At 41.1% G+C, this 16,282-nt stretch overlaps 1 protein-coding gene and 1 long non-coding RNA gene across 2 annotated transcripts in view; one reads left to right on the top strand and one right to left on the bottom strand.

Annotated features, from left to right (window-relative positions):
- Positions 1 to 368: 368 nt before the first annotated feature.
- On the bottom strand, positions 369 to 7,821 carry LOC116721096 (uncharacterized). Its single transcript, XR_004339512.1, has 5 exons — positions 7,627 to 7,821; positions 6,820 to 6,893; positions 3,392 to 3,551; positions 1,924 to 2,131; positions 369 to 1,232 (listed from the first exon to the last, which is right to left on the bottom strand). It is a non-coding gene; the product is annotated as an uncharacterized LOC116721096 (long non-coding RNA).
- Positions 7,433 to 16,282, top strand: part of efr3a (EFR3 homolog A (S. cerevisiae)) — a 64,052-nt gene continuing 55,202 nt past the window's right edge. The window contains exons 1-2 of the mRNA XM_032564428.1: positions 7,433 to 7,632; positions 7,828 to 7,963. Coding sequence (XP_032420319.1) covers positions 7,954 to 7,963 — 10 coding nt within the window. The 5' untranslated portion in view covers positions 7,433 to 7,632; positions 7,828 to 7,953. The remainder of the gene's footprint in view (positions 7,633 to 7,827; positions 7,964 to 16,282) is intronic.

Below are 16,282 nucleotides of genomic sequence, written 5' to 3' on the forward strand. Positions count from 1 at the left end.
TGGTCCATACAAAACATGTTCACTACATTTTGGCACAAAATCATTCTCAGATAATCAGATTTTATTCAGTTCTGCCTGTTTTAGGACCACTGTCACTTTAAATGCAAGGAAGCTGCTGCCGGCCACGCCCCCAAACTCAGTGTTTACACTCACATATGAAAATGGCTGCAAACTTTTGCTATCTTTGAAAAGCAAAAGTAGAGCCTCCTGCACAACCAACAAGAATGCAGCAAGTGGTTTCTAGATGATAAGTCAACAACGAAACACTTGTCTTTTCCAGCAGCCATTATGCAGCGATAAAATCATAATGTTTTCATTGTTGATTCTATGTTGCATGACTTTGTGTTTTTGTGTTTTTATTATATAAAGCACCTTGAAATGCCTTGCTGCTGAAATGTGCTACACAAGTAACATTTGATTGATTGATTGATTGATTGATTGATTGATTGATTGATTGATTGATTGATTGATTGATAAAACCAGCTGAGCAAACAGGCTGGAACTCAGTTTGGGTTGCTAGGTAACAGGTCATTTCAGAGGTTTTTAAAACTGCTTATTTTCCAGACACCATAAAACTTATTGGTAAAAGACAGCTTGTGGTTTTTTCCCCTTTGTTTAGCGGTTTGTTTTTAGAAAATGTTGAAACCCAAACAGACGTCAAAATGTGAATTATGTGTATTATGTGTATTATGTCCCCTTTATAGCTGCTCTTTGTTATCAGTCAGTGAAACACGATGCTGTTGGGAGGAGAACATCTGAAAAGATCAAATGTTTTGAGGTTTGCTCTTTCTGCCATTGTTGCAGATGTTTCCGGATCAGAATCATCCATTCTGGTGTCGAGCGTTTCGCCGCCGCCGCCGCTGAACGCTGAGATGTGATCAGATTCCTCATTGACATGCAAATGAAGCGGCCGACCAGAAGCTCAGGCTGTGGTTTGAACTCATCATGACCAGCAGGGTCTCCTCCTCCTCCTTCCACTCACAGCTGTGAGGGAACCGGCGCTGATCCGAGCTCAACGCAGAACACAGCGCTACCCTGCTGGTACATAATGTTTCTGATGGAAATCACAGCCTGCAGGGTGGAGGAGGGCAGTGCAGGTGTGGAAAAACGACATGCCAAGCTGTGAAAGTCAGAGAAAACGGTGAGACTTTACAGCAGGAGAGGACGAACTCTGGGTCCAGTTCAGGCGGAGAGGCTTCTCTTTTCATCTGAGTTCCATCTTTCACTGACATCTGAGAAAATATGTGGGATAAAACAATTAATGTTTTAATAATCATGCTTTTCGCTTTCTTTTGACTTCTACCTGTAAATCAACTAAACGGTTTTAGAGGGCTGGTATCGTGTAAAAGTAACTTTTTTTAAATCTTTCCATCATGTTATAAATTTATTCCCTCATCAGAAACAAATCTGGAGTATTGATTTGATTTTGTGATGAGAAATCCTTTAATCTCCATGGCAACCATTCAGCTGTGCAAACGCCCGGGTGGACGTAGCCCCACCTGCAAGACACAGCTCCTCCCCCACTCAGCTCCTACAGACTAGCCAGCAGCAATTAGCAAACAGCTGGTGGAACTGCTGAGCTACTTCTTAGATAAACGCTGGTAAAAACGTTAAAGGGTTAATAGAGGAGCCATGTTGGGATGACTTCCTGGAGGCGGAGCTACAGAAAGAGCAGGAGCTTCTTAAAGAGACAGAGGCCCAATTTCAATGTGAATCACAAAGTAATATTTCAATTTAAATCAGATTTATAGAGTATAATGGCTCCCTGTGCTTAAAGTACTGCCCCTTTAAGATCACTGAAGGAAACCAAGCAGCCCTGAAGTGGATAAGAGGAAATCGATCAGACATTCAGATTCATGTTTGGACTGAAAGCTTCAGATTTTCTGCAGAAAGCATCAATTTGAGAGCGGAGCGGGTCCATACCGTCCAGCTGCTCGGTACAAAGGCCGGCCGGCGGGACGGCGCTGCGCAGAGGGGGCCGCAGGTTCCTCACACAGGAAGACAATTTCCAAATGTCAAGTGTTTGTGGAATAAATGTCAACTGGCTGAGCGATGGGAAATCAAAGCGTCCTCAGCGAGACTGCTGCAGATATTACATGAAGAAGAAAAATGACCCGGCCCAGTAGGAGTTCTGGAGAACAGAGAGGGGGAAACAAAACAGATTGATTTATTGTAAACCAGTCTGGAGGAGCAGACAGAGCTGTGATGAAGAGGAGCTGGAGGAAGAGGCTCTGGCTCTGAGCTGAATGCTTCATCCTTTTACTTTCAAACTGATTCTTTTTCTTTGTTTTGATTTAGTAAGAGTTCAGTAGCTGAAACCTGCAGAGAGTTGGACCGACAACCGATCTGCTGATGGTTTCTGGGGGGAAATGTTCCCGTCATGCCTCGCTCTGAGCCCAGTCCGTGTGATGGAGAGCTGGACTGCAGCTCGACTCTGCCCTCTACGGCCACAAACAGTTACTGCAGGTTCCCGTTTCCTCACCTGAAGGGTTTTTACCTTCTAACGAGACTTCAGCAGCTACCTTAACCTGTTATTATAATACATAATATACAAGCTAAAGCCAAGTATGAAGAGGGATTATTGCTGCGGGGTTTGGATATTTTTGTGAGGCAGGACTCAGGAAGTTTTTGTCTAGATTTTTACAGACTGTAGAAAAAACATCTTTTTACTGTCTGACATTAAATCAGTGAAAAATTTTCATCAGTTTCCTGTTTACTCAATGATCAATTCTTTTACAATTTTCTTCAAAGTCTGATTTTCACGTTACCTTAATATTCGATAGGGTTAATTACAGCAGTAATGTAATTTTCAGTAAGTTCCATTTTATAGCATAACGAAGTAACTATGTTACCTTCAGTAGTTATGAAAATGCTGTATATTAAATATGACTTAATTGAAATATTACTTCCTAATGTAAAACCTTGAAATTGGGCCTCTGTCTCTTTAAAAACTCCTGCTCTTTCTGAAGCTCCGCCTCCAGGAAGTCATCCCAAAATGGCTCCTCTATTAACCCTTTAATGACGTTTTGCTCTGAGGAGGAGCTCAGCTGATGAGCAGTCCCACCAGGTGTTTGCTAATTGCAGCTGGCTAGTCTGAAGGAGCCGAGTCGCTAGATGCAAAACAGGCTCATCATCGCCACCTGCTGGAGTGGAGTATGAAACTGACACCTGCCCAGTGAAGGTTGTACATCCCAACTTTACTTCTTATTATTTTATTAAACTATCTGAAATTTATTTGCGTAAACTTTAAAATGCTGTATTTTTATCTCATTAACCGGAATAAAATCTAATTATACGGTAAGTTACACAATAAAAAACTCATGAAAACCGCATCGTCGCTCCTCTTCCTCCTCCTCGCCCCGCTCCTCTTCCTCTGCAGAAGATGACTCACTGTTTGGGGTTTTTGGGAACACAGACGTTTTGATTGATGGCCGCCAGTTTATTTCCGGCTCAGCTGTGCCGCCGTCACCAGTCCTCTGCTGCTGAGCTGTCAAACCTCCTGCACCGACTCCTCCAGGAAAACTGAGGTTTCTCTGTTACGCACCCAAGATCTAAATGGAAACAGTTTAAAGTCAAAGTTTCCAGATCTAACTGTTTTTAACACTGCAACATTCTTAGCAGCTCTTTACTGCTTGGACGGTTATTTAACACATAACGCCTAGTTCCCTTTAGCCAGTTAACTACAGACAGAATTACAGTTTTTTAATTTTGTTTATACTGTAAATGTTTTCATATTTTAGCTAAAATTGATAATAGAACTGCAGTGAAATACATAAATACTGTAAATTATCTGTTAAGTCCTTCTTTATCTACTTTAATCAGGACATAAATGTCGTAGATTTGCTCAGTGTTGTAGTGTAATGTCATAACGCCACAGATTTTAAAATCTTGATTTAAACATCAGATTATTTTGAGATATAGAAAACAATCCTGACTGTAGATGTGCTGTTTTACGTGGAGTCAGAGTCTTTACACAGCAGAACAGGTTCTAACTGATTCATAAGGTCTGACTGTGATCAGAGTTGATCCGCTGGTCTGCCGGGTCGAGTCCAGACAACGTTTGGGCCGAACCTGAAGCTCAAACTCCTCAGTCTGAACAGAGAAGGTGTTTACTTAATTTATGGTTGAATGCAGCAGCCAGTCGGAGCAGAAAGGAGCCGTTAGGGAGGAGGAGACGAGTTTCCTGCTGTCCTGTTTTTGTTTCCATTTTGGGATTAAATAGTTTTTGTTTTTATTATTAAAATACTACAATTGGGCCCAATGAGCAATAAATCAATTCATCGCATTATACATTAAAACAAGCTCAATAATTTGCATTTCCATGATTTAGCATTTTTTTCTCTTTCTACCAAAAACTGGATGATAAAAGTTTTCAGTCGGATGTTTTGATCTTATCTAGACATTTTTTGAAGGACAATTTTTTTTCATAATTCAGTTTATTTGTTGTTTCTGTTGTTTTGTTTGTTTATTCTGGATATTTAAAATGTCTTCCAGTTCCAGTGTTAAAAGTTTGTTATAATTTAAATGTATTGATTTTTGAGACTGTGCATTATTTTACCATCTCTATTACATTAATGGAAACCGTCTCAAAACAACAATATTGTTGTTTATTGCAATAACTTCTGGGACAATTTATCATCCAGCACAGTGTTATTGTGACAGGCCTGTTGAGTCAGAATCATTTGGTTTAGTTTGTGCAATTTTAACAGTTACCTATATATCATTCTTTTTTTAAAAGTGTTTTATAACAAAATTGCAATTTAGAAATAAATAATCTGTATTTTGACTTTTTATCTTGAACCGGTTGAAGCCAGTTATTAATGTTTGTCTTTTGAAAAATGTAACAAACATAATGTTGTTTATAAGCCTGTGAACCTTCAGCATCAGGAAATGCTTCAGGCTCAGGTGGTGACATTTTATTCCCTCAGATGGAAACTCGTCACTGTTCTTATAAAAACAGAATTTCCTGTAAATCTTTGGCCTGTTTTGCTTTAAAAACACATTTTAAGTCTCAAAGTGACTCAGTGGAGCCCAGGAGACTCTGATGTTCTCTCCTGAACATTCACCTTAAGTTTTATTGTATTTTAATACAATAACAATATTATCTGAGCTGAAACTCGAAGGACTAAACTCCTCATTAGATTGTAACTATGCTGACACAGCAAACAGCAAAGACATTAATTGCACTTTAACAAAGTAATTCCTTTAAATCCTAACTTTTAAGCAATTAAAAACCTTTTGTTTCATCTTTGCTGAAACTCAAATCAAACTTCATCTTAGATGTCCTGAACATCTAAGATCCTGTTGAAAAGGATTCTGAAACGTTGTGGTTTCAGAATCCGCTCGTTTACACCTAAACTGGTTCCAACGAGCTGCATGAAAACATCCCGACGCTGCAGCCAGACAATCAGCAGTCAATTTCCAGAGTAATGAGAAAACTGCGACTGTCTGAACGTTTCATTGACTTCGTCGTTTTACCGCTTAAGATCATCAATACTGAGCTGAGGGTCGCTGCACATGGCTGCCTGCTGAACACAAAGAGGAAAAACTGAACAATTTCCCTCAATGAGGCTGGATTTTCTGCTACACGTTGTTTACTCTGTTCTTCTTAAACTGGAACAGAAATGAACAAAGAGGCTCTTCCTCTGCAGTCAGGAGGGAGCTAACTAGAATTAGCATCCAGCTAGCATGGCCAACAAACATCCATAACAGGAGACGACAAAGTTAGCTTAGCATATGTAAATCCCTGATTTAGAAGTTTTTTTTTTATTAAATCTCTAAAAACAATCTGTCTCTTTATTCTGGTTCATAGCAAACAGAAATAATCAACATTAGTAGTTTTTTATACAGTTGACCATTCTGGCTCTGCAGCAGTTTTATATTAATAATGTTGGCGTTAGCATTACCATTTACAGGACAGAAAATGTGAAGAAAGAAGCATCTGATTCTCAAACAGCAGCACTATGTGTGTGTCATGGTTCACATGGACAGACGGGGGCTGGGACTTTAACTTGTTATTTTAATAACTCATTAACTCAGTTAAAAATTGTGTGCATTTATACATAATGTATTCAGTAAGTTCAGTTATTAACTGACCCAGGACGTATCACACCTCAGCAACACTACCGGCAGTGGCGACCCCAAGGGTGGGCACCGGGGGCCAGGGGCCCTCTGGAAAACTGTTGGCCACCATCATGCTCAGGCAAACAGAGTCATCTGCTTTAATCAGGACATAAATGTAAAAGCAGATAAATTTATGTATTTATTTTTAAAATAACAAAAACTATGTTAACTTGAACACTGTTACCTCGGCTGTGATGTCATGCTGCAGCTCTGTGACCTCCTTCAGGAAGCCAGAAGAAAAGCAATAAATTAATGTCTTTTATTGGTTTTTAATATGCATTATGTCAACTTTAATAAGTAAATTATTAGTGGACTCACACTGTACCTGACTGCTCTACTAAAACCTCTAAATCTGTTAATGTGTTCAGTAACCACATGTTGAGATAAGCCCCGCCCCTTCCAGCTCCCTTTTAATCCCACTCTGCACAGCGATAACATGTGGATGTTTGTGCATCAGAGTAATTAAACAAGCCGTTTTTTTATTATTATTTTCCCAGCAGGCCTAGCGGCGGCGGCGCTGCCACTCATTTGACTTCAACACGCTTGGGACGCCATCTGTGAGGCCAAAGCCTTTAATCAGCCTGAAGTCCAGCAGGCGGAGCAGCAAAGGTCCTTAAGAGCTTAAAAAGCAGCACAAACAGAAAACTTTCTCACATTCACACATCAGATGTTTTCACTCCGGCTCCAGATAATTACCGTCTGCGGGACGTTGGTGTCTCTGCTGACTTTAATGATAATCAATAGTGACGCTGAAGGACGGAGCTTCACCTCTGCAGCATTTATAAGGAGTTATTAAGGATAAAATGACACTAAGCTGCATTAACTACTGGAAACCAGCAGCTAGAAGAGAACAGCAGCGGTTAGCGACATTAACCCTTTAAATGTTGAGAAAGAAACGATTTGAAATGTCTTGAAATATCCGCCATCTTGCTTACGGCATTGTTTACATCTGTCAGGAAACAAACAACCAGCTCAGGTTGATGTTTACCTGAGCTGGAGGTGTACCGCCTGGGGGCGTGGCCTAAGCAGAGTACTAATTTTCTAATCTGTCTCTGACTGTAGAAGGAGCTAAAACATCCAACCATGGAAACATCCATACATACATCTGTTATGGATAAACACATCTGTTGACCTCCAGGTGTGTCCAGGCAGGGACACACCTGGAGGTCATCTGATCTCAGCCCAAAGTTTCACGTATTTTTCACCAATAAGAGGGAAGAAAATCTGTCACGAAGCAGAGACAGGTGAAATCTGGGACAATGTGTCCAGTTAGAGGACAGGTTCCTGCAGACCGCATGTGAGCTGGATGTGTCCCGTCAGAGGACATCCGAGGACATTTCTCCGCAGACACACCTTGCTGCTATAATTAGCCGCCTCTCTGGCTGCTCAACCCGCATGTTTTGGCTTGTTAGGCTCCGCTGCTGCTCTCACTTCCGTGTTGTCTGTCACCGTAAAGCAGGAAGCCAGGCAGTAATGTGTGGGAGTTAATCTGCGGGTGTTTACCTCCAGGTATGTCCCTCTCTGCGCTGCTTTTAGAGCTAATGTCGCTGTTAAAGCTCCGCAGCGTTTCAGCGGCAGCTCGGTGAAAGCCTCCCCGGACAGGAGGAGCTGTTCGTGGGGCTGTAGCTCCGTGTCAGCGGGCAGCTCCAGCCCGGAGCGGGGCAGCCTGGCCGGCCGTTAATTCTGTCTCTCGGCTCCGAACAGGTGATCCGCGGCGTCCAGACACTCTGAACCCGGATACCAGGTGAAGCGGAGCGGCGGCAGGAGAAGCTACATGGAGGCTAACTGACGGGGCTCGGCTGGAACGGTCTGCGGTACTTTAGCTCCACAATGCCCGCCGGTAAGTGGTGTGTGACCGTGGGACTGGGGCCGTGGGTGTGCGTGGACACGCTGGGGGAGCAGGGTTCGTGTTTGAGTGTGAAACTGCGGTGTTTATTGAGCTAATTACGACAACGCCACCAGGGTTCAAGGTAAACGGTTGAGTGGTGCGTTCACGGACACGCGTCTGTATGGGATACCTGTTGACGCAGAGGTGAAGAGAGGGGTTTCCTAAACCTGGGGTCGGGGTCCCACTCTGGGCCGTGAAAAACTAACGTACGGGTCTTCAGCTGATCGCTTTGTTTCTTCTGCTGTCATTGTTAAATGAACAGTGGTAAGTTTCTGAACCACTGGATTAAATAATATATTGACATGGATGAAAATGTTGATTAATCTGACAATAAATTCTTAATCAGTAAAATATTTACTGGCGTTTTAAACCAAAGTTAAATTTTGGAAGGAAAATCTTTAAGTTGGGAGGAAGAAATGTATGTAAATCTAAGAACACAAAACTTTATTATTATTATTATTATTATTAATAAATATGAATATATTAGATTTGTTTTCTTTCATTGCTTATGAGCTTTTACTTTATTTTTTCCCCTTGTGCAGTTAATATTTTTGTTTTATTTTAGCAGCAAAGAAGTTTGTAAAAAAGCAACAGTTGTAAAAAAGATCAGGAAAGAACAAATATTACACAATATAATCAAAATAGTAACTATATTTTAAGATAAAAAGTCAGGTAATAAGAAAACTAAGATGGTGGATTTTCTGAAAAAAGTAATAAAAAATACAAAAATGTGAAAAGAAATTAATATAAAAAGGTAGAAGTCGTAAAAAAATTGTAACATATTAAAGAAATTAAACGTTTAAAGTAACATTGATTATAAATTGAAGCCATAAAGGTCTTAAAATATCCTCAAATTACAAACAGGTTGAACATCTTAGTTATGAAATAAAATGATTAAGAATAAACCTGGTAATGGCAAAAAGAAACAAATATAAACTGAAATAACTTATTAACCACGAAAGTAATACTATTGTAGTAATTACCAAAATATGCCGTCAAATAAAAGCCTTTCAACCAAAAGGAAATGATAAACGTGAAACAAAATGAGTGGAAGAACTGCAGCTCAGATTTTAAACTTCTGATTGAAGCATTAAAATACATATAAATAAAAAATCCTATTTGAATGCAGGTGGTTCATCAACTCCTGTTTTATAAAGGAAGTACATTCACTTGGAGCCATTTGGAAAACAAATTACTTCCTCACAGAATAAAAATGTCAGTTTGTCACAAACATTCAGTTCTTGTAAAAGTGTCTAAAAATGATTTTAAACCCAGAGAAAAACTTTGATTTTAAACACCAGAACCTGTAGATTATAAAATGTTTGAATTATGGTATCCGCTAATGGTTGCTGTTACTGTGTTGCGTTTAAAATGGTCAGGAAATCAGAGTGTCTTCAGGTCAGGAAGCCGTCTGAGCTGGATGGGTTTAGAGAAGCAGAGCGTGTTGGAGGCTGGATCCGCGCTGCGGGACGCGCTGCGGTCTCCGAGGAAATTTAACAAATGGGTCACTTCAGCAGAAGACACCAGAGAGCTTTTCATCTTCCTTTTATCCTCTTTAAGAAGAACTGAAATTAGGAGGAAGGAAGAGGAGCCATGTTGAGGCTTTCAGGCTTATTTTATCCTGCAGGTTTCTGATTAAAGTGACTAAAGGGGGAAAATCATTTCTGGGTGTTTTTCTGGTTCCTTCTGCTGGTTTTTATAAAAGGGAATTTAAAGGATTTGCATGAAAATGTCCAAGATGGCCGCTCATCCAGGTGTTTACCTCAGCAGATGTGGTCGGATTATTTCAGGGGTTTTTGTTGGATCACAGGTTGGATCAGAACCAACGTCCTCAACTGGGCTTTAGGTTTGTCTTTGACGCTCTTTAATTTCAGTTTTCTGGGTCTTTCATGCAGACAGGAAGCGGAAATGAAGATCAATCAGAGAAGTTAGAGCATGAATCAAAAATAAACCTTGGAGATGAAATATTAAATCTTCAGCTTTGGGCTGAAGATTTTCTGGGTTTTTCCTACATGGTGATGAAAGTTTCAGATCGTTTTCTGAAGCAGAAATTAAGCGGAGAGAAGCAGCTTTGTCGTCCATCGCTGCTGTTTGTCTGTGCATCAGATTTACTGGCGTACCAGAAACATGCAGGATGATGAAGCATAAAGGTTCCGCTCGGATCCTTTTACGTTTTTTATTTTAAAGTTATGTCTATTTTTTTAATTCTTTAAAGTTTCAGCTCTAATCTAAAGTTTTTGTGGATTAATCTGGACTGGACTGGTTCGGTTCTGTGTGATGGACCGGGTTCTGTTCTGTGTGATGGACTGGGTTTGGTTCTGTGTGATGGACTGGGTTTGGTTCTGTGTGATGGACTGGGTTTGGTTCTGTGTGATGGACCGGGTTCGGTTCTAATCTAAAGGTTCTTGTTTTGTTCAGAGTTCCTCTTCGTCTCAGAGGGAAACCTGTTCAGCCGATCTGCAACAGGTCCGGTTCTGAACACGCTGCGGTTCCTCCTGACTGTTTAGCTGTGTGATGGATTGGTTCAGTTTGGTTCTGTGTGATGGACCGGGTTCGGTTCGATGCTGCTGTTCCTCCACACCGTTCAGCTACACCTTCACCGTTTCCATGGTGACGGCAGAGCGCCACAGGAGCTTCCTGTTGGCTGTTCAGAAAACATGGAGGAAAGTTCTCTGATCCAACCAGAGCAAAATGAACTTCTGGACCGGGTCATTCAGAACTCATCCGGGTCTTTAATGTCCAACTTGGTCTGGAGCAGCAGCAGCTCAAAGCTGAAGAAATGATGAACAAACATTTATTTAGGAAGAGTCTTAAAGTCAAATATGGAAATTTATCTTCCGGTTCTGAATTTCCAGTTTTCATTATTAAGCTTCAACAGTTTTGTTCTGATTTTCGTCCTGCCGGACCTTCTTTAAATCCTAAACACGTTCTGGAAGAATACAGGAACAATCCCAGGTGTGTGTGTGTGTGTGTGTGTGTGTGTGTGTGTGTGTGTGTGTGTGTGGGTGTGTGTGTGTGTGCGCTCTGTCATGGCTGCCGTTACTCTGATAGTGAATAACAGCTCTCCCATAAGTGTGTTTCCCGTCTCTCTGCGCTCTGACAGGAAACCAGCTGCTGTTTAATGTTTGTCCTGTTAAATCCCGACTCGGGTCCAGAAACGAGCCGAACAGGAAACCAGAACCTGGAGCCAAAAAAACCAACAGCAGGAGCATCTCTCTGCAGATAGAGCATCTTTGTTTTCTGGAGGTGATATTTCAGCCTGCTGATGCGCCTCATGTCTGCCAGATAATCACTCCCTGTGGTAAAGTGCTGATTGCATTAGCGGTAATGTGACGAGTGCAGTATTGATCGCTGATTGGTTAAAGTGGCAGGAGGAAGAAATGGAGAAGCAGAAAGTCTCTGCAGACAGAAGCCAAGAATAACTTTTGGAGTCATTGTTGGCTTTTTATATCAAAAGTTTATCATGATCCCAGAACCATTATCTGTAATATCAGTAACGGAGGAAATGCTTGGACTGCAGTAACTATGAGCTACATTAGCATCTCTGCTGCTGTTTAAGGCAGGAGAAAAGATCAGTAGGAAACTAAAACCAAAGTTGTTTCATTGTGATTACAGTAGATTTGGTAAATGTGACTTTTATTACAACTATCTAGTTGGAAATGATTATATTTTCAAATAGTTGGTAGTCTAATAAATATAGTTAGGATCATGTTGCGTTAGTGTTTGCTCCTTCAGTGACGGACCTCAGCGTCATCTCAGATCCTTCCTGCCAGCAGCCGCCGCTGCTCCCAACAAACTGCCACGTATTTTATACAGTCTGCTGTCTTTTTATGCACCAACCTGCATATTGGTTCTTTAAATGATCCTATCCAGTTGCACATTTCATTAAATTTTAATATGCAATTTTTAATGACTATAGTTTCAACTTTTGTATGTTGCAAATTTGCTCACAATATACAGTCTTATTTTTCAGTTTTTATCATTTTTAACCTTTTTTGAATCTGTTTCATTTACCTTTAACCTGCTGCTGACACACCTGGCTCCTTGAATGACCAGAGAAACTCTGGAAAGATGAATGGATAGAAAAACACGTTGCTCCAATCTCATGGCTTGGTAGATTAAAAACTAAAAGTATTTTTGTTGCTGAGCTCATATTTCTATTTATTCAATTATTTAGCAGAAAAAACGGGGTTAGTAGTGAAGATATTGCTTATTTTGCTAATATATATACTTAAAATTTTATTTAAGTCCCACCACTAAATTGCTCCTGAATTTATTAAATTGTTAAATTTTAACCTTTAGTCAGTTTTAAAAATGTAGTAACTTCTTAGCATTTTTACAGCTGCAGATTCTCTTGCTGGCTCACGTTGAGCCTGCAGGTCCAGACACAGAAACACCAGAGTCACGTTTTCTGGTTCTGAATCCAGAATCATGCAGCGCTCATCATGAAGGAGGAAGAGCAGGAGGAAGAGGAGCGTTTAGCCGGCCGCCGTCTCTCTGATTGGGTCGTTTGTTTTTTCCTGCAACATGCAGTAAATTGCAGTGTGAAACTCTGGTGCGTTTCACACCAGAGCCACAGAAAACCACGTTCTGCATGTGAGGAAGAGGATAAAAATAGTTTCTAAAAATGCATCTGATTTATGGATGCAGCCGTGTCTCTGTGTGAGCTGCAGCATCCATCATGGTCTGCAGGCTCCTGAAGAGTTGACGCCGCAGTTAAACCAGTATGTAGCAGAAAGCTGCTGCTGCGCAACCTGATGAGCTCATATGTGATCAGCTGAGATGCATGATGGGATTCCTGCTGGGAGAAACTTTATTTCCTCCTTTATTGGGTCGAGGCCTTCATGTTCTCCTGAGATTTCCAAACAGCGATCTGCTTCAGGAAGAAGAGAAGAACTTTAAGTTTTTTCCCCACGTAAACCTGAGGAACCTTTTAGTTTTCCAGTTAACGTTGAATTGGACTGAACTGTTTTCTGTGTTGTTTCCTGGCTGTTTTTGGTGAATGTGGCCCGAATGGAGCAGCTGTAGGCTGATGCGTCCCGAACCGGATCAAACGCGGCGCGGCTTCCTGTGCTCTGAGGACGGTTCCTCCCTCAGTTGTTGCCTCTGATTAGTATTCATAGAATAAGACGGTTTGTTCTGCAAAGAAGGATTTTGTCCTAAATATAACTTCAAAGGAGCGTGGGCGTCCCTCTGTTTTCCTCCGCCAGTCGCATCTCTGCCGCGCTGAGAGCTTTTATCTCCGTCGGCTGGTTGTGTGACGCTCGGCTTGTTGCTTTTCAGCACTTCTGTAAGGATTTTCTCTGCAGATGTTTGCTCAGCATCAGGCTGCAGAGACGTTGGGCTGGAACATGTGAAATGTCTGCAGCGCAGCACCTGCTGGTTTCTGCAAACACCAAACTTCTGATTATGATAAAATAATCTGGATTGGAGGGGGAGAACTTCAGGTTGAATCCATCAGAGCTGGTCATTGCAGTTCATTTCTGAAACCGAAACCCTGTTGGATCGGACACAGTATGAACCTTGTGAAATAAGGTTTAATGGGTAGAAGGAAAATCTTAAAATTTTAATAAAAATGTTCTAGTTATAAGAGAAATAATATACCAGTGGAAGATTTTAATTTAGAATCTGGGAAAATGGCAGATTATTTCACTTTAAATTAGTATTTTTTCTTTATCAATGTTATAAAATTGTTTTGCTGAAAAGTTATTCTAAGTGAGTTTTGTCTTATTTCAAGTCTACTGAAATATTTTCACTAGAAACTAGACAATAAAAATGCTTGGTAAGATTTTGTTTTTACACTGTAGCTAATCTTAATCTTTTTGATTATCGGATTATTTTCCTACTAAGCGTTTCTTAAACGAGTCACTGAAGCAGGTACCTACCAACATGGCTGCCAGTTGTTAAAACCTGCCTACAAAATAAAAGCACAGATTTCAAATGGTTAAAATCAAAACATTATCAGTGATAATCAGTTTTGTGACTAGTGGTTCTGTTTGTAGCTTCCTGCTCCACCTGGTCCAGTCCCGGTTTATTTCCTGAGTCTTTCGTCTCATAATGAAAATTAAATCCCAACAGATTAATAATCCCTGGCTGCTCAGAAACACACAGAGCTGAATTTAGACTTCATGAACATCTGCTTTGTGTCGATCTGAAGCGAACAGGTGAAGGCCAGTGGAGACCTGCCGTCGGACTGAGAGCTTTTACCTTTCCGATGGAAATCAGGAGGCGGGGTTTGTTCGGCAGACTGCGGCCCCATCATGTGAGGCTGACATTTACACCCCCACGTTTCAGCTAAATGGCTGAGTTTTTACAGCGTGTCGGTCTGACCTGTTGACATTTTCTCAGGGAAAAATCCAAAGTTCTGCTGTGCTTCACCTCTCTGTGGTTAGTCTTTGTTTCCTGGTAAACGGTCGTTTTAAGGATGTCTGAGATGAACCTTTAAACTGCATGTTTTGGATGTTTAGAAATGAAAAGCCTTCGCTGGCGCTGAGGCTGAATTTCTTTTCCTTTTAGAGAACAGTTGACTCCATGTGAGCCGTCAGTTCTGCTGTTTGTCCTTTTTAGGACGTCAGTGGATGAAAGTATGAGATGGTGACCTCAAACACAGACCGGGCCTCCGCGCTCCGTCTCGGTTATTTACGGCCGTGACCAAAGCTCTTCAGTGATGCACATGCTGTCACTGAAACTCTGTTATTCTGCAGAGGAATCAGATGCCTGATGATCAGTTAGAAAGACGTTTAATCAAAAAGAAAATTAAAGTTTTGTGCAAAACAGTCATTTAATTTGAGCTTTCTGGTGTCGGATGAAGTTGCCAAAACAAACATGCTAGCCTAGCGTTAGCGGGAGAAATGTCTCCTGGTCTTTAGCCAAAGACTAAAGAGAAATCCTCCAACCGCGAAAATCTGACGCCTCCATTTTAGTTTCCGTTTGGTGAAGAAGGAAGTTGCGCTCAGTGTCTAAAGAGGTTTTTGTGTCGTTTCCTTCAGTGGTTCTTGGTGCAGCGCCCCCACAGGCCAGGAGGGGAACAGGTTGTTAAAGGGTTTGGTTGGTTAGACTAGGTGTGGAGTGAACGAGAACCACAGAGGCTGGAGATGGAACAAATGTTGCAACTTTGGTTCCCAATTGAATCGAGACTATTTTACAATCTGGTGTGAAAACAACCAAAGATTCTGCATGAAGTTCAAGACATTAGAAAAGTGGTGCCAAGTTACGTTTTTTGTTAAATCCTCCTGATTGTTTGACATCTGAAGAAGAAAAGATGAAGGGAACATAAATCCTCTTTACTAGGATCAACAGACTGGTCCTCCTGGAGCTCAGTGCTACTTTTTATAGTCATTCAGAAGAGACTAGACATTTTCTGTTGGAATTAAGGAAACCGTTGCTAAATCTGTCAAATGCGCCTGCGTCGGGTATGGAGTCCCACAGCGTTCAGATCTTGAGTCAATTCTCTTTACTATAAAAGTTGAAATCTTGGATTTGTGGTCAGGAAACTCTGGATCGTTCAGGACAAGATGCCTCTAAAGATGACACAAACGGATCCGGTCAGGATTAGCAGACCTCCATATTGACCCTTTCCAACCACGTCACCTGAACGGAGTATTGAACTGATCGACTGCGATTGAAACAGCCATGGTTTCTACTTGTTGAAGTTGAGCTAATTTATTGCTAGCTGAGAAACCAGCCCATACTTCTCCCTCCATGTTTGTTGATTTCTTTAAATGACTGACTTTGCCACATCATTGATAGCATTTTGTCAGACACGGTGTTTCCCTTTGCACCAACGCAGATTTAAAAGTGTACAAAAGTCTAGATGCTAACCAGTTTTTTCATACATGCTAACGGAGCTTTTTCTCCATAGAGACTGATGCGTAAATTCGCAATAATGCAATATTTGGTTTTTATTAATCTTGCCTCTTGCCTTGTAAAAAGCGTTAGCTGCAAATCTGAGGGCCGCTGGTCTTTAGGATTAACGGCTGCCATCCGTCGTCGTCTTCTTTCCTCATCAAAAGGTTTACGATAAATGACAAGTCTGGTTTACATCCTTGTCATTTGACTTTTTTTAGTGAAATCAACTAAATAAAAGCGATATTGGATTGCTAACAGTTTGGTTTTTGACTAGCTTACAGTAGTTAGCATGTAGCATGGCGTCAAGGCGGAGCGACGCTTTCTGAAGACGTCTCATGCTGAGGGTCAATATGTTTGAGTTTAGGAAACTGAAACTTCCCTCAGGCTTCAGGTTTAGAATCAGTCTGCAGATTGAGCTACTTT

Source organism: Xiphophorus hellerii, chromosome 6 (genome assembly GCF_003331165.1).
Source record: "Xiphophorus hellerii strain 12219 chromosome 6, Xiphophorus_hellerii-4.1, whole genome shotgun sequence".
NCBI classification, from domain to species: Eukaryota; Metazoa; Chordata; class Actinopteri; order Cyprinodontiformes; family Poeciliidae; genus Xiphophorus; species Xiphophorus hellerii.